Source organism: Melanostigma gelatinosum (assembly GCF_949748355.1).
Source record: "Melanostigma gelatinosum genome assembly, chromosome: 21".
Taxonomy (NCBI): domain Eukaryota; kingdom Metazoa; phylum Chordata; class Actinopteri; order Perciformes; family Zoarcidae; genus Melanostigma; species Melanostigma gelatinosum.
The window spans coordinates 18,741,986-18,767,689 of record NC_136654.1 but is presented as its reverse complement, the minus strand read 5'-3'; the positions used below and the strand labels follow the sequence as shown (position 1 = coordinate 18,767,689).

Genomic DNA, 25,704 nt, shown 5'->3' with positions numbered 1-25,704 from the left:
AAGTTTAAAGCGGGATTATGTCCCTAGCAACCAAATGTCTCCTAACCGCACATTCCTCATTGGATGGCTGCAGAAAATCCACAACAAATAAACAATTTGGTCAATGCTTACTTTTACTGATTGTCCATGAGACAGTATTAACATTAGAGACCAGTGATGGGGATGTGAATAAAGGTAAACCATGGACTGATCTCAATAGATTTACAAAATTAGAATTATTCTTTTGAAATATGGCAGTTTTCGAAATGCTTCATTTAAGTATCTTTTAATTTTCATCTTTGTGTTAGTAGTTTTCTTCAAAATGACTAAAAAAACAAGAAAATGATTAAAAAAAAAAGCATGGGTCATTTGGCATCCAAGTATTTAAAAAAACTCTTGAACATCCAATTATTTTTATTTAATTTTGTGATATGACATTTAAGTCACATTTCCTTGCGATGATTAACTCAAAATTAAAGAAAAAAACACCTTTATTTTGCTATTTAAGAGAAGAAAAAGCTCCAGGGGTACGATAGGAAGCATGAGGGCTAATATAAAGGCTGACCTTTGCAGCTCCCATGTACCACCGATACCGATGACGTACAGGTTGCTGTCGATTGGCACGATTCTCATAGGCACACGTCTGACATCTCCAATAAGACAGTGCATCCCTTGCATGTGTGTGTATCTAAGTGTGATCAAGCCCCAGATAGAGTGCAGCAAGTCCACATGTAAATAATTAAAGCACTTTTTTCTTCTTCTGGAAATCAGGATCAGGGAAGTGTTCTGTTTTGTCTCTGAAAGTAAAAGCAAACCAAACGAGAGGCCCCACTGATTTCCCTTTGACCTATATATTTAAGGAGGTATCACGGCAAACGGCCCGGGCTTGAGAGGAAATACACAAATACCAACATCAAATATTCATCCCTCTTTGTCCCCCGGCCGGTGGGGGCTTTTCATTTTGAGCGTGTAAAGTAGTGAAGTGAGAAAGGTGTAGAAGAAGTGCGGCTTGGTGAAGTCATTTCTCTCCCCATCACAGCCCCTCTGAGGCTGCACTTAAAGGCCAGTGAGCACAACAGAAAGATGACTTTAGGACATCCGTGTCTCCAATGTGGACACTATTTATAGCCTTAAGAAAAGCTCTCTCTGCCGTATCACTTGAGCTACATAGCAACCCTGGACATGGTTTCCCTCCTCTCAGATTATACAGCAAAGCATAGAGACTTCACTTATTTAAGCCACATAACTGGCACCTTTTAGCAAAACGTGCAGCTCGGGAAGCTCTGAGGATATGGGGGGGGGGGTGTCACCGTCTCAGTTGTTATACCTACCAAGGTGGTGGAAATGAGGCTGCCTTTGAAATGCAAATTGCTCACTGTGCACTGGCTCAGAGCAGAAATCTCAGAGTCAATGTTTCATGCAAAACACATGATCCCATTTCACAAAAGCAGTCCAGATATGCCAAAATGTTTTTTTTTAATGAAATCAAAAGTGGCTGTTTGAGAGACTGGAACTATCACATGGCAAAATGTTGAAATTCAACCATTGTTATGTTACATGGATGGTTGCAAAGTAGACTTAGTGCAATAGATATTCAGATCAAAGCTAAACCTTCAGGCAGCAGACATTAAAAATGACACATCACGTGAATGAAGAGCCCTCTACTGGCAGTAAAACATACAAACTGGTAAAAGACACTCAGGAAAAAAAGGTAAACAAAATATTGAGAAATGAACAATGTTGGGATTACAGGTTTTGCAAGCGTGCATGGATGATTATAGATTGTTTGCAGGATGAACCACAGTGAAACAAACATCCATTAGCTCTAAACATTTTACACGGCAGCCCTGACAAAAAGGCACAACATCATCTGTCTTCAGGCTTTGGCTTTTGCAGCATTCATGAAGAAAACATTGGCTGGAATTGGACGAACAATGATTGGAAATGTTTACATTTCAAGAACACAGAAGAGTTCTGTAAAGCTGATATAAGGAAAAAAAAAAAGCTAAATTGCATAGACTTGCAAGCAGGAGTTAAATTCTGGTTAGTTAACATTGACACATAGAAGAGATGCCTTTTTGCAGATTGTTATTTCTTACAATGACCTGGAATTTTATTGTGGCCAGTTTAACAAGCACCAAGTGATCACATCTGTTCTGTGTGAGATGAAGTCAAACATAATTTGCTAATACCTGCACAATGGTGTCACGTAACGTTGTGTGTAGTAACTTGCACACAGTTGAAATGCTTGGCGGTGAGGTAAACTTTACCAGAGTAACACGGAAATAATGCATGTATAAAGTCTTTTGCTAAATATATACTTGTATATGTACTTTGAATGTTAAATAAACAAGACACTCGCCTTGTTCTGCATCTCTAATGTTTCTGAAACTCTATTGTTCTTCCAAATAAGGGTTTCTTGAATGATCATTACGGTTTAGCCTTTAACATTTTAAATACTATTCCATAATGTAGTTGTTAGTATCGTTATATTATATAGTTGACATCTTAATCAAGTACGAGATTTTAACTATTGCATCAACAAAACAAAAAAATTCTTCATATGAATATATATTTACTATTTGGCAAATCACTGACTACAATACAGTGGCAAAAAAAATCGATTATGTTTTAATCATACTGAAGAGAATACTAAAGAAACAATGACTGACTGTTGCCATAGGAAAACTAACTTAAACTGCATGCATCAGAGGTGATATATGGTCCTATAACATTGTTTCACTGTGGACATATATTCTGTCCTTGCGTAGGGTTCTCTTCCTTTCCCTTTAGTCGCTACCGCCACACAGCTTCAGCAGCAGCTTCTTGTAATCCCCGGAGGTATCACCCTGAGAAACGAAGAGAAAACCAACATGGTTTTAAAAATATGTACATGAAAAGGAAACCCTGCGATTGTCAGCGTGACATGGCGTGCGGGACTTACTGAGATGTGGCTGTAAAGTGATTTTCTGTAAGTCTTCACATACGCCTCTCTGATGTCCAACATATCCACCTCAGAGCGGGTCACCATGATGCGGATGAGTGTTGTGTCCTTGGTCCCTGCTCCCTGTCGACACATCACACCGGGACACTTCATTGACCGCAGCGGTGACAACTTCTCCTCAGACTCCCCACAACAATGTCAGTGCACGGAACAGTTGGTTTGTGACAATTAGAATACAATGTGATGACGTACCTGCATGGCATTGTGGAGCCTTTCTGCAAAGTAGGCAGGAGTGTTCTTGATGCATTTCACTAGGAAAAAAAAGGAGCAGATGTAAACAGATGAGTCTGATATGAATCTGCAAAACCACACGATTGTTACACTTTCGTTTCACTAAGGGGACAAGATACAACAGACGATGTGAAGAGGTAAATGAAAAGACAAGAAGAGTCAAAAGCTGATTGCTTGAGGCGGACAACATTAGACACCGAAGCTAAGTCCAGTATTAATAACTACACCAGAGAAAGACGGGTGTTTATGTTGTGGCGTCTGCCACAAGGTTTTCCTCTCAGCCCTATTTTCTTTAGTTTGTAGGCTTCTTAGTTACCAGCATTATCGCTAAAACGTCAATAATTTCCGCCATTTTTATCATTTCTGCAAAACTCTTTTGCACCACTCCAGCTACAATTGTCATCCGATCTTCACGACATTGAAGACGTAACAATTGAAAGGACCCCAAATATTTCCTGTAATCGGGTGCCAAACTCTTCTTGGTGTGGCCCATTTGAAATAACTTCAATGCGTTGCACAACAGCAACCAAATCATCTGTTCTTCCAAATTGCACATCTGCACAAACATAATAATCTAAAATGGCTGGGACTCTGTGGTTTTAAATTGGATTTTATACAATTTGAGAAAACTTGAATGTCTATCAACAACTGTATTCTGATGCAGCTGTGCTTTTTACCAATCATCAAGTATTAAAAAGGTATGTAGGTCAAACGGCAGCCGGTTGGCATCAGCACGATATTTGTAGTCCTTCCAGGAAAACCAGTCCAAACAAACATCTTGACGAATGGCTTCAATATATACTTAAAGCTTCAACATGTTTTTGGAAAGCCACTTTCATTTGGTTGGAAAAGAGACCCAAAGAACGTACCCACGGCCACCATGCCAGACTCCACATTGCCAGACATTTCCCTGCAGATGCTCTTCTCAATGTCTCTCCCACACATCTGCTGGTACTCCTGGAAGACTAATAAAGACAAGAATCACAGGCGAGACAGTTACAGTCATAATATTTGAAAACAAATGTCTGAAATATGTATTAAAAAAGGTCAACATGTGTGGTTTTGACACTGGAACAACAGAAGTCATGTGGTGAACTTCAGTAGAGGGAGGGAAATGATCTCGTGGATGTCGAAATGACACACCTGCTCGAAGGTGAGGCTTGCTGCGAGCACACAGGATGGCATTGAACTGAGACTCATCAGTTCCAACTTTATTTTCCCCAGCAGCATACAGTTTCTGTCGCCCACGCACACACACAAATTAAACAAGGAACATGATCAGACTTGCAAATTACTTTTCAAGAATGTTACAACAGCAAACCAACTTTAAACTGGTACCTGAGCGTCCTGTTTGGCTAGGGAGACGTCGACATTCTCCCTTTCGTCACGATTTCCCTGGATATAGTAAGAGGTGTTGTGTTCATTAATATATTCATGAGCGGAGCACAATGGCAGAGTCGACACTTAATAGCTCGCAGGAGCTGAAATCTGGTTTGACACGAGCTGATTATGAATCAGGTGTAAAAATGTGCAGCAGCTACCTGACTGAGAGAGATGAGGAGTCTGCGGAAGTGACCGGAGGTGTCGCTGCTGATGGCGTCCTCCAGGCTCTTCCCGTAATCTGGAAGAAAGGTACGGCTTTTTGTTTTTGTTGGGCCAATACATTCATTTGCATAATATTTGCATTTTGTTTAGACACTTTTTTTTCTCAATCAATTTTTCAAAGCACAACAATAAAAAGGTAAAACAAAAGAGTAGTTGCACAACCTACAATCAAATTTGAATTAAATTATTTGAATAAAAAATATAAAGCTCAAGATCAGAACTCACCAGATTTGTAGATTCTGGCAATTTCACGAATCTCTGCATTGGAGCGTGATGAAAGAATCTCAATCAGACAAGCTTCATCAGTTCCTGCGCCCTGTCAAAATATAGAAACGCCTCAGTAAGACACAAAGACACACCAGCTTAATAGATTAAAAATGCTGAACAGTCAGAGGTCATCAGCCATGACACAAGTCTCGACTTGTACGGCCGTAACTTGCATTTTGAGGTTATTTTTGTTCTTATTTTCCAATTACACAATGAGTAACATGCGGTTTGGACTAGAAAACCAAAATTGAAGCGTTGCCGAGACAACAACTCAAGCTTCCAACCTTTATAGCCTCTCTGAGTTCAGATGCATCAAAGTGTGAAGCGCTCTTAACCATGGCAAGAACCAGTTTCTCAAAGTTTCCAGTGAGCTCAGACTTCAGATCGTGGGATAAATCCTAAGAGGAAACACACACAAAACAAGAAACCATGAGAGCAAGCTCGGCCGAGATATAGTTGCAATACAGGGCCAATGATTAGCGACAGATTACAGAATGAAGTTCGACTGTAAAAAAAAAAAAACATTATAAAATGTACCTTTCCATAAGTTGTTTTATAGGCTGCTACCATTGGAACCCTCTGCTTGTTGGTACGGCTTCCCAGAAGTTCGGTGATGGCATTTTCATCCGTGCCTGTTCAAAATAATTTTCAGGATCAATTTATGATGTGTAACAAAAGGGATCAATGTTGAGTGACAACACTTCAGATATTCAAATTAACATTTACTGACCAAACCCCTTCATAGCTTTGCGAAGAACTTCAACATCCCTCAGTGGATCGGCCCCTGGAAAGTCTTTCAAAGAACCTCTGAACCCTTTCTATGAAAAGTAAATAAATAAAAACATGAGCGGATAAAACACTACACACTAGCTGCATGTACATTGGGACGTAGTTTGAGTAGAAGTCCAAGGATGACGATGAATGCCTCTTACAGAAATGGCAGGTGCATGAGGGTTGGACGGAACTCCACTTCCATATCCCGGCATTGAGGGGGTATTGGCGGGGGCTCCGGCGTAGTTTGGCATGGGCTGGCCTGGGGCGGGGCCCCCTGGGTATCCCTGCTGAGCCCCTCCTGGCTGCAGAGGGACAGAGGACAGCTGTAAGTGCTAAGTCTATGGTGGCATATAGAGCAAATAAGGTTCAAGTAGGAGATGAGGTGATTTAAGCAAACAAGAGATTTAGCGGAAGTCAGTCCATATGTTATTAGGGATGTGGCACTGCAGTGGTTTAGAGCGAGATAAGAACGTTTGTACCGCTCCTTGTCCGCCTGGTGCTGCACCCCAGCCTCCACCTGCAAAGAATATATTGACATAACATGCAAAATGCAATTAATTTAAAAGAACAAATCTGATGCATGCAAAGCTTCACAATTCAAAAGACTATCTTGGAGTCTCACCTCCTCCTGGAGGCACGGAAGGATAGCCTCCTGCTCCTGCCTGAGGAGGGAAGCCTCCAGCTGGGGCAGGGTGGCCTCCGGGCTGGGAAGGGTAGCCCCCTGCTGCTGGAGGGTAACCACCAGCCTGAGATGGGTATCCGCCGGCCTGCTGTTGGGGGTAGCCTCCGGCGGCAGGAGGGTAGCCACCTGCAGCAGGAGGGTAGCCGCCCGCCTGTGGAGGATAGCCGCCCGCCTGTGGAGGGTAGCCGCCCGCCTGTGGAGGGTAGCCGCCCGCCTGTGGAGGGTAGCCGCCCGCCTGTGGAGGGTAGCCGCCTGCAGCAGGAGGGTAGCCGCCTGCTTGGGGTGGATATGCCCCTTGTTGAGGTGGGTAGCCCCCTCCCTGTTGTGGGTATCCTGGGTAGCTCATCTTCAAAACCTAAAGGTGACATGAAGTTGTGGCTTGATACTGTGATGTATGAGGGTCATCATATGACCACAGCACATTTTCCAGGAACCATTCAAAAATATTTCCAGTTAAAGTTTTAATTGTACTTCATAACTTGTCAGTCTCCATTGTTTTTATGATGTGGTAACACAGACATGGATGTGTTAAAGTCCCACATTTAGTTCCTTTTTTTTAAAGCAGCCATCTATTATGAGCATGACATTTACTTAGTTCTCTAAAAATAACCCAAACTGACACCCAACCCTCTTACCCTGCATCCATTTGGTGTAATCATAATAAAATACTCTAAACTCCACCAACAACTTCCGTAAGTTAATGAATGAGCTGCCACTTGCAGACAAGGCCCTCACTTGATTACACTCCACAGGCCGTGTTACCACATCAACATTATGACGACAGAAACTCACCACTTTCATCTGCCGTGACCCTCAACTTATGCTAATGACAAAAGAGCATGCTCATTGTTTTTTTGATAGAGTTCAAAAACCCCAAACAAACACTGTAGAATGAAGAGTTGTTGTTGGAATTACACAACTGTCACGCCGTTTGGGTGCCTCTGTGCCATCCCATATTCAAGCAAAACACTGATTACAGCTGCAGGTCTGTAAGCTGTACTGAGCGATCATCAAGCAGACATAAATACACTCACACAAGAAACTACCGTAGGTACTGGTAGAAAACATGTCTTTTGGGGGGGGGGGGGGGGGGGTTACAACAAAGCAAGACCTCGAGGCCGTGCAGAACCAGCTCAGTATATGTTTTTTTTCCTGACAGTGCCAGTACCTGAATGTTACAAATATTAAAATGCTCTACAGATACAACTTGTTTAGAGTTATTTTCAGACAAACAAAGATACCCGGATGTAAAATAAATCGGCTGTATTTAGAGCTATTAGTTATGGTTAATTAAAGTTTAGATTTAGTCATTCTGAATTCAAAGATGCACCACGGAGTACTTTAGGCAGACATAAACACTGTGTTAGAGGTGACTTCATGAAGGGTGTGTGATTGTTGACCGTCCTCTCCTTTGGACCTTTGGTAACAGGGTCTGCACTGGGGACGCCTTCAAGTATTACCGTAAATACCAGTATTTACATCCCACCACGCATTTAGATAGATAGATATGTACTTTATTTATCCCCAGGGGGAAATTTACGACCCAGGGATGGGGTAAAGCAAGGTTATATTATTACATTAGTATTATTATTATTATTATAAAATCATTAATAAAATCCCGATGTCCGTTACTTCTTGATTCCTGAAGCAAATTAGTAATATGTTGCATTAATACTGATGTTTTACAACTCATGACCTCTTACGTAAACGTAAGAGGTAAACGTAAGAGGCGTTTACGTAAACGTAAACGCGCTAGGAGGGGCACGTTTTAAATGTGCGTCACACTTCCTGCGTATGTTTACGAGCACTGGAAAGCAGGCTGAAATATAACGCAACATCCTTCAATCTGGGAATCACAGGCCTGTGTTTTCTCAACTCGCAGACTAACGTTAGCTGCGACTTTAACATTTGACTGTACACTTATGTCCATCAATAATAAGTAGCGCCCGTATGCTAAATGTCACGCGATCTTTTATCTCCAAGAGCTTGTAGCAACCCTGCGGTCCGTTAGCGTTACATAGCTACTCCCAGACGAATAAGTTACTGTTTGGCATTTAGCATCCAGTGTAAACAAATAGCGGGAGGGACACGTAACACACTAGATAGTTAAAAGTGTCAGTGCGCCATTTTGAATTACTTTTGAAATAATAAATAATAATAAAAAAAAAGGTTTGTTGCTGTTGCGCAACGTTCCAGCTCCGTAGCGTCTGTTTAATTAGGCGTGGCTAATTCGCTACATTCCACAGTGCTGACGGAGGCTGCTGGATTGATTATTAAGTATGTTCAAACTTCGTTATCGCCTCAAACGCAATACAAGACGAATATTTCGCGGCTATTCACAGTCCAAAAACATAAGATTTAGGGTTACTTACTTATCCGCAACGTACTTCAGATCCAGGAAGGGCCGAACGAGGAGTAGCAGCCAGAAGACGAGCCCGGAGGTGGGCGGGTCCTCAGCATTGTTTCCGTCCTGCAGTATAACAACCTCTGCGCCGTTAATGTCCTCCACACATTAAGAGGAGAAAGCCTGACGTTGACTCATCGGGCTGTCGTGTTTTCATTTTAACCCAAGAATACACTGCAATGTTTGTCAAGAAGTGATTCGAGTTTTCCACGGTGATATCACAAGCATTATATTGTGGATAATTAATACGCCATCTTGTTGACCAAAATACTTTGAATACCTCGATTTCTTTTTTTTCAAAGTCCCTTGCCTGAAGACATTCAAATATTTTCAAATGTTTCATGGGCTAATATGCAGTTTTTCCTGATATTTGAATTACGTTAAACACTCAGTGTCAACATAAAACAAACACTAGAGGGCAGCAGTCTACTAGACGAGCAAGGCAGACTGAAGCCTTTTACATGATGTCAGTGTAGACGTCATCAGTAGTACACCAGGGTGGTTTATTGTCAGTCTACCTAAGCACAATGAAGTGTGGGATTTTCCTTTTTCGACTTTATCTTTTTGTATTTTATTTAATTTCATCGCTGTGTATGATTCCCCTTTACCTCTCCTCATCCTGCATCACTGCAATCAAAACAAACGTTATATTATCCATCCATCTTTGGCATCTGACAAAAAAGTTAGATAAAACACTGCAACACTGTTTTTGATAAAGAGTCCGTGTTGTAGGCACAATTCAGTGCTTTCTTAGAATGAAATAACTACTCATTTAAAATACCTCATGAAGGTCGATATTAACAGCATGTCACTTATTTTCCCTTATATAACTCCTGGTTTTAGACCACAGTAGCCTCCTGCAGTGAGCGTCCCTCTCGGGTAGCCTACTGTGGCTAAATATGCAAAGACAAGTTAAGCACAAAGATGCAAACTCATGTCGGACCTCCTATTCGCTGTGACGCAGCCCTGAGAGTCGTGGTTGGAGCGCTGCTACTCGCTTCCCACTGGCATTCAGGCGTTTGCGCTTCATGCTTCTACTGCGCCCTCCCCCGTGACTGTTGTCCGGTAACTGGGGTCCTCCAGGGCTCCCCCAGGTGAACACAAAGATCACACATCACACATCCAGCCGGAGCAGAAGGGGGGGGGATGACTGAAGGAAGTTGTGTGATCCAGAAAATCCGGCGGTTCTGACGGCGCTGTTCCAAGAGGCGCAAACAATATGATGTCTGCCATAGAGAATGGTGCCCCTGTGTACCCACCGGCACAGCTGCTCAACTGGGTCTACATGTCTTTGCAAGACACTCAGAGCAGCACTTTTGATGCGTTCAAAGCCGAGTCGGACACTTCCCCACTGGACATGAACATCTCCAAGCGCAGCGCAGCTGATCTGAGCGCCAACTATCTTAACAACTTCTTCCATCTGAGGAGTGAGGTAGAATTCATGTCATGTTATGTCAATGCTGTCATAACGCGCTTATATACATGATTAACCCTTTGCATTTACAAACTGCATGCCTTGTTGCACCCACTCGTTCATCTTTTTCTAACGCTGCATGTCAAAAGTCTCTCTCCTAAGATGAATATTATACAAACATACTTCACTCCAGGTTATTTTTGTTGCCCATACAGTAAACCTCACCTGCATGCCTTCATTGGGTCGCACTGTGGTGAGAGGGTAGTGCATGAATATGGGTTCTGTACCCTGGTATAGTGCCTGAGTGTGTTCAGACTGGTCTGGTGTCAGTGTGCAGCTGGAAGGGGAACTGGCAGGTTGAGAAAGACCTCTCACAAGTTTAAAAAAAAATGTTAGACTTCACCCTGGCCGGCCTCTGCTTGGTCAGAGGAGTATGCTGTGTTCACTCAGTGGGGCTTGCTGCTTATTTTAATACTGACCCTTTTAGGAAATGTAAGGAAAACAGGCATCAGTCATTAAAAAAATTGGCATAACGATATCATAATTTGCTGTATTTTTACTTAAAAAATCACTTTGTAACTTTAAAAATGAAACAATTCAAACAGCATACTGTACCTGCACCCATGCCACAGCAACGTTACCAACTGTAATGTGCATGTGCATCTGAGCACAATTCTCTTTCTGTGATGCCTTCAGAGTAAACAGCCAGTGTTTGCAGACTGTTCTCCATGTGTGCCCCCTGTGGTGCCACAGCACCCGTCTCCTCCAGAGGCACAATGATGCTGATTGTGCCGTGGCAATAGAACAAGTTAGAAGAACGCGTGACAAAAGCATTTTGTTCTGACGAGGAAACGGACACTGTTGGCCCACAGTGCAAATGCAGTAAAGGCAGCACATCTGCAGAATTGAAATAATGTCGGCTACTGTCGGAGACACGAACAGGAGAATCAATCAGGGTGATGGACTGACATGCTGCCTGAAAGGCTCTTTCATTGTAGAGTCATAAACAATAATGTTTTTCTCTTGACAGGCCTTGAACAACAATTTCTACAAGCGCTCCTCGCCCTACGGGTCCCTCAACAATATCGTGGAAGGCCTGAGCTCTCTGGCGGACCATTTCTCAGACCTCTCCCTGTCCCCCGAGACACGCAAACCCAGCAAAAGGCCGCCGCCCAACTACCTGTGCCACCTTTGCTTCAATAAAGGCCACTACATCAAAGATTGCCCTCAGGTGAGCCAGTCAGCGATGCTTCACATCAGTCATGTGCAGAAACTGCTGTGCAGTGGCAGCGTGTCGGCCGTTTGAGCCGTCTATGGTGTTTCAAAGAACATATGAGGTGACGCGAGTATGACGACGTATTTCATCTGATTGTCATTTCGAATCCACAATCTTCCTCCTAGTTGTAAGTAGACTCTTTTTTTTCAGTGTGAAATCGATTCCTTAGCACATATTTGAGTTTGATGAACCACCGCAGGTTGGTAATGAGCAGCAGATGCCAGATTGCATCTGGGAGCCGGCCTTAATGAAAGACGATAGGTTTCTCTGTGGATAGGCACGACCTCTTCTCCAAACAGGAGAGACATATTACCACTGCTTTATGTCCAGCTGCCGATCCCCATTGATCATGTTCAGAGGGAAATGTCTGACATTTGTTAGGTGGAAATAATAAAATGGAAATAATCACATGACTGATGGACAGGATGTGTGCAAGAAGCGAGGAAACAAAAAAAGTAGAAATTCAAACGGCTGGCAAACGTTGACTGGTCAGTTCTAAAAAGGTGTAATTGCTTTCTGTTGTGACGCTGCACCATAAATCCACAGATATTAATACTGAGTGATTTACATCAATTCAGTTTTTGTCAGTTTGTGCCAGAGGTAAAATGTCACAATAAGGGGGTAGCGTCTAAAACATAAAATAGTGTTGGTGCACGAGATCAATTAATAAGTTATAACATTGAAAATGTTTCCTTTATAATACACATACGACTTTGGGAAATACACTTAATTGCTATCTTTCCGAGAGTCAAATGAGAAGATGGATGCCGCTCTCACGTCTGTATGGTGAATAGGTTGCCGGAGACAGCGGCCTATTAGCTTAGCTTAGCATAAAGACTGGAAACAGCTAGCCTGGCTCTGTTCAAAGACACGTAACCCTCCACTGTTGTTTCCTTCGGACAGAGCCAGGCTAGCTTTTGCCAGTCTTTATGCTAAGCTAAGCTACTAAGCTATTTAATGTGCAGATGTGAGGGGGGGGGGCATTCTTCTTCATCTTCCTCTCTGCAAGCAATTGAATACGTTCCCCAAAAGATTCCTTTCACTAAGAAGGAAGAGTCTGTTATCGGCCCTGGCCACATCTTGATCACTCTCTTCCCTACAGCCTCGTCTCTGAGAGCTCGTCACCTCCATCACTGGTGCAGTTCCTGCAGTGAAAGTGGAGGAATGCGAGGAATGTGGGGAAAATAATTTGCTGTGAGCTTATAGCTCTTAACATTTTCACATCTGGACTAACGCAACAGAAGCTGCGTGTTACTGTTGGTTGGTCAGTCTCAGAAATATGTCTGAAAGAATGTTCGAAAGAAGCTTTCAACCACTTTCAAATTGTACAACAACACACTGACACTTATTTAGTGTTTAGGGCGTCTTGCTGTATAACCTGACCAGAGGGAAAACGGTGTACATCCTTACAACACCACTTTTTGCACAGCATGTTTCTGTCGAAGGAAGAATAGAGAGGCATACATCAAGGCTTGGCAAAATCACTTGTTTAAAAGCTGTTTTTTTTATGGAGTGGTATAGAACATCTTATTAACAGCAGTGAGTGTCTTCGAACTGTTTGTGGAGCTGCAACAGACAGGAATCAAAGAATGTCACGGCTCAGTAAGATGAGAGAAGAAGCACACAGGAAGTGGGTGTGCGGGGCCTTCAACAGCCTCTCTCTGGGTGGAATGGGGCCCATGTCAACTCTAAATGTCTGCTTCTTTGATAAAGAAACACATGGCACCTCAGTGGAAGCCTTAGGTGATGACAAAGAATGAAAAGTGCCAGTTAAGGCGGAACCCGTGAGTTTGAGTTGCAGCCACACTGAAAGGTATTAGACATGCTATGCATGCTGTGCGCGACATGAAAGTGGTAAACATCCTGTTGACAGCATAGTGGAGAGTTGGGTTTCTCGCTTCACCAGAGGGTTAAGACGTCAAAGGATTACTCTGGGATATTTACGATTCTTCTTTGCAGCCACGACCCTTAAAATGTGCAAAATCTGGAAACCATTTCTGCCGGCTGGCTCTGCGCCGCTCTCGCTCTGCTTTAGAAAGATGATGTCAGATTTTCATCATGTGTTGCTGATATTTCAGACCCACAGCGATGATTACGGAGCAGTTGTCATGGCAAACGGCCTCTTCAGTTGAACGCTCTTCTGAAGCTGTAACTGATGAACAAACTGCTTTTTGTTCTTGTTGGCTGGAATCTGAGGCATTTTTAGCTCTAGCAGTACATACTGTTTGGACCCTTGATGACTTACTATCCAACTTGCCGTTAATTTAGTGTCTTCATCTGAAAATCATCTGTAGTTTATACCATTTTGATGACAAAACTGTTTCTATTGATGTCCATATTTGTGGCAAGTTTAACACCTTTCACCCCTTAACCCAGGGTCACACTTTATTGACCCTGCGCCAATTAAGTAGCCGAACCCGGTAACTGTAAGGAGAATACACTAGTGACAGTGTGCTGAGAGTACATGGGTGTATGGTGGGAAGAGCCTGGGCTAAATAAGGAGAGCATTGTTTCTCCAGAGGGGCTGTGGAACCAAAGGTCAGGAAGTCAGGCTGTATTGTTCGCTTAGCTCTGCTTGGCTGCAGTCAGCGCCGTCTCACTCTGTCTCTGTCTGTGCAGAGAAGCGGCTGTCGGACACTCGTTTAAAGGGCCAGAAAGCAGCTGCCCAGAGATGTCTGCATCCAGAATGTGTTTGGAAACAGTGGGTAGCACAGCAAGTGGGCGTATGTGTCTGCAGTTAAAGTTTGATCAGGTTTGAATCGAAGGGAAACGTCTGCCTTGACAATTACTTTGGAAGGAGGAACTTTTGATAGTTGCAGGGCTTGTTTGGATTAAACAAACAGGATACAAAGTGTTAATTTGTAAGGAGTCAGGCTAACTGTTTCCACTTGTTTCTAGTCTTTGTGCTAAGCTAAGCTAGCTGGCTGCTGGATATGACAGCGGTATACAAATTCCTTATTTTACTCTTGGCAATTCAGCGAATAAGATTAATAATAATAAATAAATTTCACATCAAATAATCTTCCAGTCTTCGGTACTTCCCGTGGGAAGACTTTAAAGGAATTGCTCAACATTTTGGGAAATGTGGATATTCACATTCTTGCCGAGAGTTACACGAGAAGATGCATACCACTCTCACATGAGTTCGTAACATTCGTACGATTCGTAAATTCGTAACGTTCGTAAGAAGCAACAGCCAGGAGATGGCTAGCTTAGCTTAGCATAGAGACTGGAAACAGTCTGGCTATTGACACCCTATATGTTGTTTGTTTACTCCATACCAAATGTTTTGAGCATCTTTTCTGCTGATATCTTGGTTCAAATACTGACAATGACATTACAGCGATACAGTTCATCGCTGAATGTGGAACTGGTGAATCTCAAGCGACACACTGTCTGATGACTGTTGCTTTGGTTCTTTTGTTTTCACTGGTGATAAACGTCTTATCTGTCCTCGGTCTGCTGTCTGTTGCTTTTGGCCGGATCGTCTGCTGAGGAGGATGAGCAAGATAGAGGAAACCGTGGTATGCGGGGTAGATAGACTGCCGCTGATAAACAGTGGCTGTCTTCTGCTCAAAGCTGATGGACATAGAGGAGAAGAATGCTGTAGAAGTCAGTTTGTAGGTGGTTGCATGTTTTCAAGAGAAATCCCTTTTGATAACAGGAGGCAAATGTGGGTGAAAAGTCTCTCTCACTCTGTGGCTCCAAATATACTGCATCACATCTTTAGTCATACATTATTTGTACCTTGTGACATCATTCCTTTTGTTCTTCAACCAAAACCACGATCCTTTCCTAAACCAAACTAGTAGTTTTGTTGCCTTCATGGATTCTTTTTCACATGTATTGCTACTATTTAGTCTACATTTGCGTGAGTAGAGGTTGCTATGAAGAGCATAAAGGTACAATAGATGCTGTGAAATGCTGTTATGCCTCTTTTACATCGACATCAACTGTTCTTGTGCACCAATTCCTGAACATGACAATGAAATCAAACTAATATCTGGCTTCTTAGCCGAACCTGAGCATCACTTTGACACAACTGTCATAACATTTGGCCTTCTTGAGTCTCTCTCAGCTGTGTTTTGAACTGGAATTGGGAATATTGTGCTGTTGTGTTTCTTGTTTGTCTGCCAGGCCACCTGGTCCTGTCACTCACCCTTTGTGAAACCTAACACCAGTTTACAGCTGTGTGACTGCAGCTCAGTCAGGCTCCGGATGGAGCGGAGTGTGTGTTGGTCGATAATCCTCCTTCTGCGAGAGCAGCACTGTGCGTGAAGTAGATGCCGAGAAGAATAATGCCTGTGAATCTGTGTGTGTGAGGGAATCTCTCTGCAGGCTCTGAACAATGGGATTGATGCAAGATTTTAAAATCTGGAGAGCCATGTTGGAAAATAGAAATCCATTTGCTGTTTGGCCTCCAGTTGTTTTTATCGAATCACATTTGTTTTGGAGAGGGGGACGGTTAATCCATTCAGTATTTCAGATGTGCAAGATTTGCAGAAAGGCTGCGTGAAAGGATTACAGCTTCATATACAGTAACGGTGACTTAACTGTCATCGTAATCGAATGTGCCCGTGAAAGTAATACTTCCGCAGGGTTGGATTTCCTCAATGTTCTCAGTTACACTTGCTATTTGCTTCATGACAACTGTGACATTTAATCAAAAGTATCTAATGCAGTCTGAATCATCTGAGTATCGTCGGGACATTTGTTTCAAACATATAAAATAACATGTTGCATCATGATAAAGAAAAGCCTTCTGAGTCTCTTAACGTTAAAAGTATCCACCCCACAGTCCACTTTGGCCACTTTCTCAACAAAGTAGAAGTTCTTGGAAGTAGGACAACAACTATTATTCAAGGTGATGTATTCAAATAGCTTGTTTTGTCCGACCAACACCCCCAAAGATCTTTATTTTACAGTGACATAAAACAGAAAAGCAGTAAATCATCACCTTGCAAACGCAGGATCCAGAGAATATTTGGCATTTCTGCCTCTTAAATAACCAGCAATTAAATGATTATTGTTATCAATAACACAACCTCTCTTTGGATGCAACAATAATTGTCTTCCATGAAACAAAACTAGCTATTCTGATGCTCTGGAAGACAGCAAGTCGTGAATTTGTTGCTTTAAACCCACCTGGAGATAATTCATTTCACAAGTTAATGAAAAGTGTCACTTAATAAGTCGACACAGGAGTCTTTAAAACATAGGAGACCTATTGCTGTGGATTTCAGTCCAGGCAGTAATGTGTTGCTTTGCTTTGGTAACAGCTGGGCTTCTCCCTGATGCGGTGGGGGACTGATACAAATGAAACCCAGCGAGGGAGAGAGAGAGAGCACTGCGGGTTTGTTAGTGTGGAGTAATTGACCACATGGTATCCAATAGGCCTGGTGTTGCTGTGGATGAGAGTCTCATGGGGCAATGGAAGTGGGGGAGAGAGGGAGAGAGAAAGGAGGGACAGCGGGGGTGAGGATTTGGAGTAGTCCATTGTTTATCCTGATGGTTTCCAGATGATGGCAGGGGGAGGCAGCCAACCTCCCGGGCCTCTCTCACCAGGCTGCATAGACCTGGGCCAAGCTTATCTGCTACAGTCTTATAATCTGGCTTTACATCGCTCTGTGCACTCTGGGGCTGATTCAAGTTACACAACTGGAGTCATGGCTTTTGGATGCGATGAGTTGTAATGCATATTATAATTGAATTTAACATCTATTTGTCTGAAACAAAACAGTTTCTCACAGATGGTTTGAGGCTGCAAAAATATTCCATCAAATCTGTTTAAGAAGAAAATGTGCTGCCTGTTTGATTTTTAGCTGTGTGAAAAGAAAAGTTAAAGCTTTAAGAAATGATGAGTCAAAAAACAGCACGCTTACACACTAAACTATAATGGTGAACATGGTAAACATTATAACTACATATCAACATTTTAATATGCTTGAATAATATTTCGTGAATTCATATTAACGACCCAAATGTTTCTTAAAGGCACACAATAAAAACTTAGGTGTGTTAAATGAACTGGTTGTGTCTTGAGAGCAGAAGGCTTGATGATGGATTGGTACATGTTTTCTGAAGTTACTCAAACTTTCCTGCTTTCCATGAGAGCATCCAGTCATTGTCGGGTCATGAGTGTGATTTTCACGCACCGGTTGTGACTGTCACATGTTTGATGGGACCGGTGGAAACTACAGACTGTGCCATGCCCTTTGCTGCCCTGTGGGCTCCGGGCTTTAGGTAGAGTTTGTTTTGCTTGTTCTACAGAATGAAAGCTGTTTCCTCCCTCAGGAAGATGATGCTCTGCTCTCCCTGTAGGAGAGGGCTGCCATCAAACGTGACCTCCCACAGTGCCTCATGGTGGCGAAATGATGCAAACACATGCCGCAAAATGCTTCACTGTGGCCTTCACAGTCAAGCCACTTGACTGTTGGAACCTTAAACACATTTAGTTAAACACATGTAGTCCTGGAAATGAATAAAATGATGTGTAAGAAGTTTTCAGCCTGACATAATGTTCCTGCTGTGAAATCAAAACAAGGTTTGACGTGAACTCCTCTGGTGGTGCGGATTCAGACTTCATTTTGACTTGCCCTACTTTCCAGCCGAGGTGCTTTTAATTTAAACCAGTCTTGTCGAGATGACTTCGTTGTGATGGGTTCCGGATTTTGTCATGTTATACAAGTGCAGAGTTCATCTGGGTTGTATTTCCTCTCTGCTAAGATCTTTATGTCCTGATTGGTGAGTCGGAGGCAGCTGGGAGGGATGACTGAGAGCCTAAGGTATTTGTCCTATAGTAGGGAGGCCTCTACCATTGGTCCCCCCACAGGCCAGGGCCTCCGTTATGGTCCCTCGGGAACACAGCTGGAGGGAGGGAGTTCATTTCTAATGGGAAAGCTGAGACTCCTTCTTTTCTGTTCAACAAATACCTTCTGATGGATTCAGAGCATACATACAGCAGCAAACAACAATTTGCTTTGTAGTTTATTGCATTTATTTACATTATACATTGTAAGAAGTGGACGGAGTCACTGTGACGGTCACCCATTCGTTTGTGGACTGCTGTTTTGAAGCCTCGAGTTGGGCATTTTGACCGTCACCGTCTTGGTTTTTAGCCGTTGCCATCTTGGCTTTTGGCAACCAGAAGTGGCCCACGGGGGTGGAGCTAAGTACAACCTGAAGTAGACATTTTTAGGCGACCAAAAAAGGTCACAATGGAACAAACTGAAAACACACTGTGAAAGGGTTAAAGTTGTAAGACGAAAACACGGACAACACCCAGAATGGACAATGTTGTGTGAGCCACACCCGAGAGCACACCCTGCTTTATCATCTATTTTACTCTACATGGGACCATCATTTACAAAAGGAATATCCTGCTATTCAAGAAGACTTGAAACTAGCGATTTAGACTGATGTTTACTGAGGTAATAAATCAATTGAGAAGTAGGGTCATTTTCTCATAGACTGACACATGCTGTCCCCTGCTGGCTGTTAGTAAGAATGCAAGTTTAACCCGTAACAGAGAGGAAGTGGTTTCAATAACCACAGATAAGTTCTCTGCAGTTCAATTTGAAAACTGACAATAAATATTGTTACGATATTATTCAGCTGAACTTTATATGTTTGAAATGACAGTCAGTTGACTACATGCAGACGTCAATACAGCTGTTGGCGTCTTCAATAGATATGGGACTAAATCATCGCGCAAATTAGACATTATTGTGATGTTTCGGACCTTTGCATGAGGAAATGCTCTCAAACTGGACCTCGCTGAATTTTAATTTAATAATCTATAGTTCTATAGTTCAGATAAGATAACAGGGTCCCTTTGTAATATATGGCTCACTCTTCCAGGACTGTATTAATCGAGCATCGAAGCAAACAAGCTCTTTAACTTATTTTGACAGAAACCATAAATAATCATCTCATTCCTGAGACAAATCCACTCCAGAAACTCGGCTCTCCAGACCACCAACAGGGCTGCTATCACTTCCTGTTCCTATCCTGCAGAGCTTTCAATTGGCTGCCGTCCAAAAAAAACAACCAAATAGGTCGTTCATCCTCACACAGTTAACGGTGGCGAGAGGCAAAAGCCAAAATGTTTGCAAAGCTGTCGAGGAATGTCTAGTTTTTAAGCTGTCGTAAGCTTCAAGCGGGTTGCACACAAGGTCAGCAATGTAAGAATTCTTGTCTGCTGTGTATTTGTGTTCAGGCTCGACCAAAAGGTGAAGGCCTGACCCCGTATCAGGGAAAGAAGAGGTGTTTCGGTGAATATAAATGCCCTAAATGCAAGAGGAAGTGGATGAGCGGGAACTCCTGGGCCAACATGGGACAAGAATGTATTAAGTGCCACATCAACGTTTACCCTCATAAGCAGGTAAAGCTACATCAGACCTACTCATACAGACCTGCCGATACAGAAGGAATCTGCAAATGTGGAAATCACATCCTGTGTAGCTGTAGTACAGTCATACTGTTATGTCCTGAGGACTTTAAGGGTTCTACTCACTGCTCCGACTGTGATGAGTGATTCCGTTTCTTTGTTCCAGCGGCCTCTGGAGAAACCGGACGGGTTAGATGTGTCGGACCAGAGCAAGGAGCATCCACAACACCTGTGTGAAAAATGCAAAGACCTCGGCTACTACTGCCGCCGCGTGCAATAAAAACACTCTACTTGCCTTACGCACTCCTTTCAAAGCTTTATAAAACGGGGAGATATATTTTCTTTACAAAAAATCCATAATTGACTTCATTCTCTTCGACACTGTGACTCTCGGTATAAGAGGCTCATTCTTTTTGTTTTTAAGTATCTCTCTGTGGAGTCGAGTTCTTTATGTTTGCTGGGTTCTTGTAACTTACTCAGTTGTCATTATGTGAATATTCATTTGAAGTCTTAACTATGAATCTTACCAACTGTGAATTTAAAAAAAAAGTAAGTTCTGTGTCCGTCTTCACTCATGTGTAACATGTTGGAACAAAAGTTTCCGGATGAAGAAGATTCTCTTTTACATGTTTGTATATTCCAGAAATAACTTAAACGTAATGATGTTTCTGTATAAAATATGCAACAAGTCTTTACTAAGTAGGATATGCAGTATTAGTGTGTACCTGCATTATTATTATAATCTGTATTATCAGTACTGGAGGGTACATCAGTTTTGAATATATTTTTAAGCCATTACTGTTTTGATTATTACACTTTGTGAAGGAATATATCAGCCAACTAACATTTATTCTTTATAAGTATGCGTCTGTAGGAAGTTTGTCGTTCCAACTATGAAAGCAATATGGTTGCAACATTTAGATTCCTGAAAAATAGAATAAATTACAGAAGTTATATTTTAGCACCCAGTGCCAAGAAAGTCTCTCCAAAGTGCTTTTCATGGGTCAGAGGTCGTAATGTCTCGGATGTAAAACGAGACGAACAGGAGTTCACATCCGAACGCACCAAAGATCATGAAGGATTAAGTGGAAGGTTGCATGTGCATGTTGATTGAGAGGCTCTTTGTATTTCAATGCAAGTGTTATGAGACATTAATATGGAACAGAAATACACTCAGACTTATAACTGTAAGGTGTGTGAAACACCATTTATTGTGCCTTAATTCAAATGATCTCTTCAAATGCTTTTGTATTAAAATGTATTTAAACTTGTCCCTGGTTTCTATAAGAGCGTTTTTAATAAATCCATGTGTCAGGGTGCATTAGGGCAGATGTGATGGTGAAGTCACGGCGCCGTATAGTTGACAACTGACAACATCAAATTCTGTCTTCAACATTAACTGATCCAGATGTTGCACATTTTTTATCTCCCCACAACATAAAACAGAATCTCCATCTCTTAATATTTTTCCAGCATCTGGTTAAATTGACTTAAGGCGAAGCAAAATCTGATTTCTCACCTTCTCATATAGCACAGCTGGCAGAACCAAATGCAAAGTGACCGAACCTCCCCGCCCCCCAAAAAAAACATTTCGATCTGACATTTTAAACCTCAACTATTCTGGAAAGATGTCCGCACAATAAATACTTCGCGGAATAAGATCATTAGTCAACATAGGCTGATGAGGAAAACAGAAGGCGGGAAGAACAACACTGATGTCATTCCTCAGCTAGCGATGAAACATTCGCCTCCTCCCTATAAACGGACACACCGTTGACTCAAACAGCTTCGGTGTAAAGCACTATGTAACACTTTGACGTCTACGGTCATGTAGTATAAAAACAGATGGCAAGAACAAGCTCACATATTTAGAAAATATTACTTTAGTTTTCACAGACTAATGCCTCTTTTCCAAACCAGTTTCACTGCATGTTCACGTATTAATATCTCACCTCAAATACAATAGAAGTCGTAATTTTGTATTCAAAAACACAAGTTCACATTTTATACCATGTCACAGTTAATTGCGTTAGCTGTGCTCCCTGAAGAAAGACTAACACAGAAATGAAGTGTCAGCATCTACTGCCAGGAAAGAGAGGCAGCGCTCTGTACCATGACTGAGGAAAGCCCCTCTTTCCCTCACACTCTCACTACAGCAGGAGATGAGACATCGACCGTGGCCACTGCTCAGAGTCTAATCGAGCTCTCCGCAGTCTGCGATAGTGATCCTCTTGGAGGTTCGCCCAGAACGAGAACCGAAAGACTCCACCTTCTTGATCACGTCCAGTCCCTCCGTCACGCTGCCAAAGACAACATGCTTGCCATCCAGCCTAAATGAAGACAGCAAGAGGTTTATTATCACGGCTCCGGACTGTTGGACAACCCATCATGCACCCAGCAGGGTTGGACTCTTGGCTTTTCCGTTGGGTGAAGCCACTATTTCTGCAATTTCTGCTGTTTTAGGTCGTCATTTAAATCCTCAAAAATTATTTTTTTCTGTCGCGTCAAAGCATTACAAGACTTCACAGCAGGAAGAGATAAAAAACAATCTGAAACAGCATTTTAACAATAACCTGACATCACTGAAAACCAGTGGTGGGCCGTCAGGGCCAGCTAAGCCTTCTCTGCTGGCCTAAACAGAATCACAAAGTTATAGCTATTTTATAATTTAATAATTTTTCACAAATACACTACATGTATTATTTTCTCATTGCACAGCTCCTGTCATCCTCTGTTGCTCTGCTTCCAGCACAGCTTGTTTTAAGGAGAGCTTTTATCCAGTCAGATTCAGCCCCTATTTCTCTATGCTATGCTAACCTGAGGACGCCATAGGAAACGCCGAACGCCAGCCGGCGTTGTTATTGTTCCGGGTTCAAAAGGTCACACATCCCGTTGTCTGTTACGTGAGCGCAGTTATAGAAACAAATAACCGAAGCTCAGTAGGACAGCACAGAAGGCCCAGCTATAAAATGCACGGCCTGCCACTGCTGAATACATATTATAAAAAGCTGCGTTCACAAAAGCCTCCTAAACGCGGATGAATTTGAAGGTTGGATGGTTTACCAAAGTTTTAATATACTATTCAAGCGAGGGGCCTCTGACACACCGGACTATAAATACAGTGGTGGTGACACATAAAAGTAGATGATTTCTTTGTCCATGCTGTGTGAGATTCACATTTTGTTAAATGTTTGAAAGTCGGCAGTGTCTTCTGGCAAAATCCTTGGTTATGTGATTTTTCATTTTTATATTAAACCCCGAAGAACGGGAGATAAAAAGTATTTGATGAAAAAGGAGAATAATCTGGATTTGTTCCGTTTAACTCATTGCACAGGGTCACTTTTCCAGTCGGATTTGTACAGATGTCAGACTTTATAAGACGGCGAAATGTAATAGAACAACTGCAGTAGCATCAACCCTGTTAATGTTGTGTTTGACAGCACATACCATTCTGTTTTACCGGTGCAGATGAAGAATTGGGATCCGTTGGTGTTGGGTCCAGCGTTGGCCATAGACAAGATGCCTATAACGCAGCAATTAAAAAGTCGTCACTTTAAATCTTGTCACACATTTAAGCCTGAAAGTAACTCCAGTGGTGAGCGAATATTTGTATAACTCTGCCACCTGGTGGCGAAAACGAGTAAGACCAACCGCTTGACAATGAGGAACACCAACATCTGTTTATTTACATTACAGAACATTTTGTCCTCTTGCAAAGGTATAATAAGGCACCCACATGTCTTTTAGATTATTCTCAATATTTAACTCAACATGTAAAATACTTAATTTGTTCCTGGTCTGTGATTTTGGCTCATTATAATACTATAATAATTACCAGCCTGGTTTCGAATACTTTACTGTAGAAAAGACTTCCTGAAAAACACCAGCTTATCTGTCTGTGACAAATACTGCAGCTTCTCAAGTGTTATGCATTGGCATTGTATCCCACTGTGCAGTCAAATCTTATTATACTCTGTCGTGGTGAAGTCGACTGTCCTAATGCTGCAGTTTGTGCAGCCTTGTCCTGTTTGTCACATCAAAGGAAGTACCGAGTTTTGAATTTAGATGGCTGGAATACAAACTGACTTGCCCTGAATGAAAGAAAGAAAACGGAAATTGATTGTTCGCAGTTGTGTACACAAACAACGGGATGATTACCAGGTCCAGTGTGCTTCAGCTTGAAGTTCTCATCAGGGAACTTCAATCCATAGATAGACTTGCCTCCAGTTCCATTGTAGTTAGTGAAATCCCCACCCTGAAAAAACATCTCTCTGTCACTGCACTGCAACAGCTGTGATGCTGGACAACAAAGGGGACACAAAGGAGAAAAGCCTACCTGGCACATGAACTGAGGGATCACCCTGTGGAAAGTAGATCCCTTGTAACCGAAGCCGTGCTCCCCTGTGCACAGCGCCCTGAAGTTCTCTGCAAACAAAGATTTGTGTCAGTTGACGATCCACACAGGTCAGTAGTTTCCTCAAGTTAAATATGGGAACATCAGGGGATCCCAGCAAAAAAAAAATCATATTTCAATGTGCGACCGACTTCAACTAACTGGTAATTTCTTGCAGTGCTTTTGTCTTTTGAGTGCTGGGCTTCTAAAGTCAAACATTCTGATTTGACCAGAATACCCGTAACACTCAGTATTGAATATCTGATTAAACTCAAAGTACCCCATTTAAAACCTTACTTAAGTAAAACTTTTATCAGCAAAATGGATTTTAAGCATAAAAAAAGAAAAGCACTCAATATGTATTAATACGATCCCATCAGTATTATCAGTACCATTTATATATGATGTCATTGGATCAAGATTAGTGCTGCATTAATGCTCACGTTGCATTTTACGGCTGAACTTGGTGAAGGTTGCACTACTTTGAACTGATTTTTTGGCTAGTTTATTCCACAGGAAAGCATCATGATGTTTGTAGCTTCGCTGTCCTGTGAGAAAGGCAAATCTCTAATAACTCAGCTTTGAAGACGATGCATTCTCTAAAGCGGTCAGTAAATATTTGCCACTCAGCTGGAGCACAAGGATTCACCTGCAGTCTTTGGCACAACGTCAGCGTTGAGCTGCAAAAAAAAAAAAGCCTCAGGGTTAAATCTGTGAACAGTTTGTTCTCTGGAGAACTTCAGACACACTGTCGGTTGTTCAGCAGGCGCTGAAGTCCAAGGCGCACACATTGAATGGTGTAGTCTCACCTGAAAGGTTATCCTCCCGACAGGCTGGTTGTCTGCAGCAATGTCAAAGTACACCGTCGGGCTCTTGTTGGCGGCTGCAGGGCCGCTGCTGCACATGCGCGCGGCGGTAAACACCAGCGAACATAACTTTATCCTATTTGATAAAATTAACATTTTCCAAACTAATGCAGTTCAGTAGTTGGCTCAGGTCGTCAATGAGATAGTGTCACGCTTACATATGGGGAAGCGAGGGGCGGAAGCGTTTCTTACACCACCGGAAGTATATTTGCTCTTAGCAGCGCCGGTTTGAAAACTCGCGAGATTACACGTGATCACGCGTCACCAGCACCAAACACTTTTGATATGTAGAAATACCATCAACATATAGGTAGCACAAGACAAAAACATAAATATACCTACATAAATGTATTTAACAACATACAAAATACTTTCATGGAATGAAATCACACAACATATCATTTCATGAGTGCAAATGGA

General features: G+C 42.3%; 3 protein-coding genes across 3 annotated transcripts; 1 reads left to right on the top strand and 2 right to left on the bottom strand.

Annotated features, from left to right (window-relative positions):
- Nucleotides 1–1,438: 1,438 nt before the first annotated feature.
- Nucleotides 1,439–9,051, bottom strand: anxa11b (annexin A11b). The gene is made up of 15 exons (XM_079293385.1): nucleotides 8,915–9,051; nucleotides 6,483–6,897; nucleotides 6,340–6,377; nucleotides 6,019–6,162; nucleotides 5,817–5,904; nucleotides 5,624–5,718; nucleotides 5,371–5,484; nucleotides 5,045–5,135; nucleotides 4,756–4,835; nucleotides 4,553–4,609; nucleotides 4,358–4,451; nucleotides 4,084–4,179; nucleotides 3,176–3,234; nucleotides 2,924–3,046; nucleotides 1,439–2,828 (listed from the first exon to the last, which is right to left on the bottom strand). The coding sequence occupies exons 2-15, from the start codon at nucleotides 6,886–6,888 to the stop codon at nucleotides 2,769–2,771; spliced, it is 1,545 nt and encodes a 514-aa protein (XP_079149511.1). The 5' UTR covers nucleotides 6,889–6,897; nucleotides 8,915–9,051; the 3' UTR covers nucleotides 1,439–2,768.
- Nucleotides 9,052–9,940: 889 nt separating this feature from the next.
- On the top strand, nucleotides 9,941–21,296 carry LOC306795050 (zinc finger CCHC domain-containing protein 24-like). Its single transcript, XM_079293386.1, has 4 exons — nucleotides 9,941–10,378; nucleotides 11,391–11,591; nucleotides 19,855–20,019; nucleotides 20,192–21,296. Exons 1-4 carry the CDS (start codon nucleotides 10,166–10,168, stop codon nucleotides 20,303–20,305), a joined length of 693 nt encoding a protein of 230 aa, XP_079149512.1. The 5' UTR covers nucleotides 9,941–10,165; the 3' UTR covers nucleotides 20,306–21,296.
- Nucleotides 21,297–21,890: 594 nt separating this feature from the next.
- On the bottom strand, nucleotides 21,891–25,470 carry LOC306795051 (peptidyl-prolyl cis-trans isomerase-like). The gene is made up of 6 exons (XM_079293387.1): nucleotides 25,228–25,470; nucleotides 25,068–25,098; nucleotides 24,362–24,450; nucleotides 24,184–24,280; nucleotides 23,473–23,548; nucleotides 21,891–22,355 (listed from the first exon to the last, which is right to left on the bottom strand). Exons 1-6 carry the CDS (start codon nucleotides 25,378–25,380, stop codon nucleotides 22,220–22,222), a joined length of 582 nt encoding a protein of 193 aa, XP_079149513.1. The 5' UTR covers nucleotides 25,381–25,470; the 3' UTR covers nucleotides 21,891–22,219.
- Nucleotides 25,471–25,704: the final 234 nt, after the last annotated feature.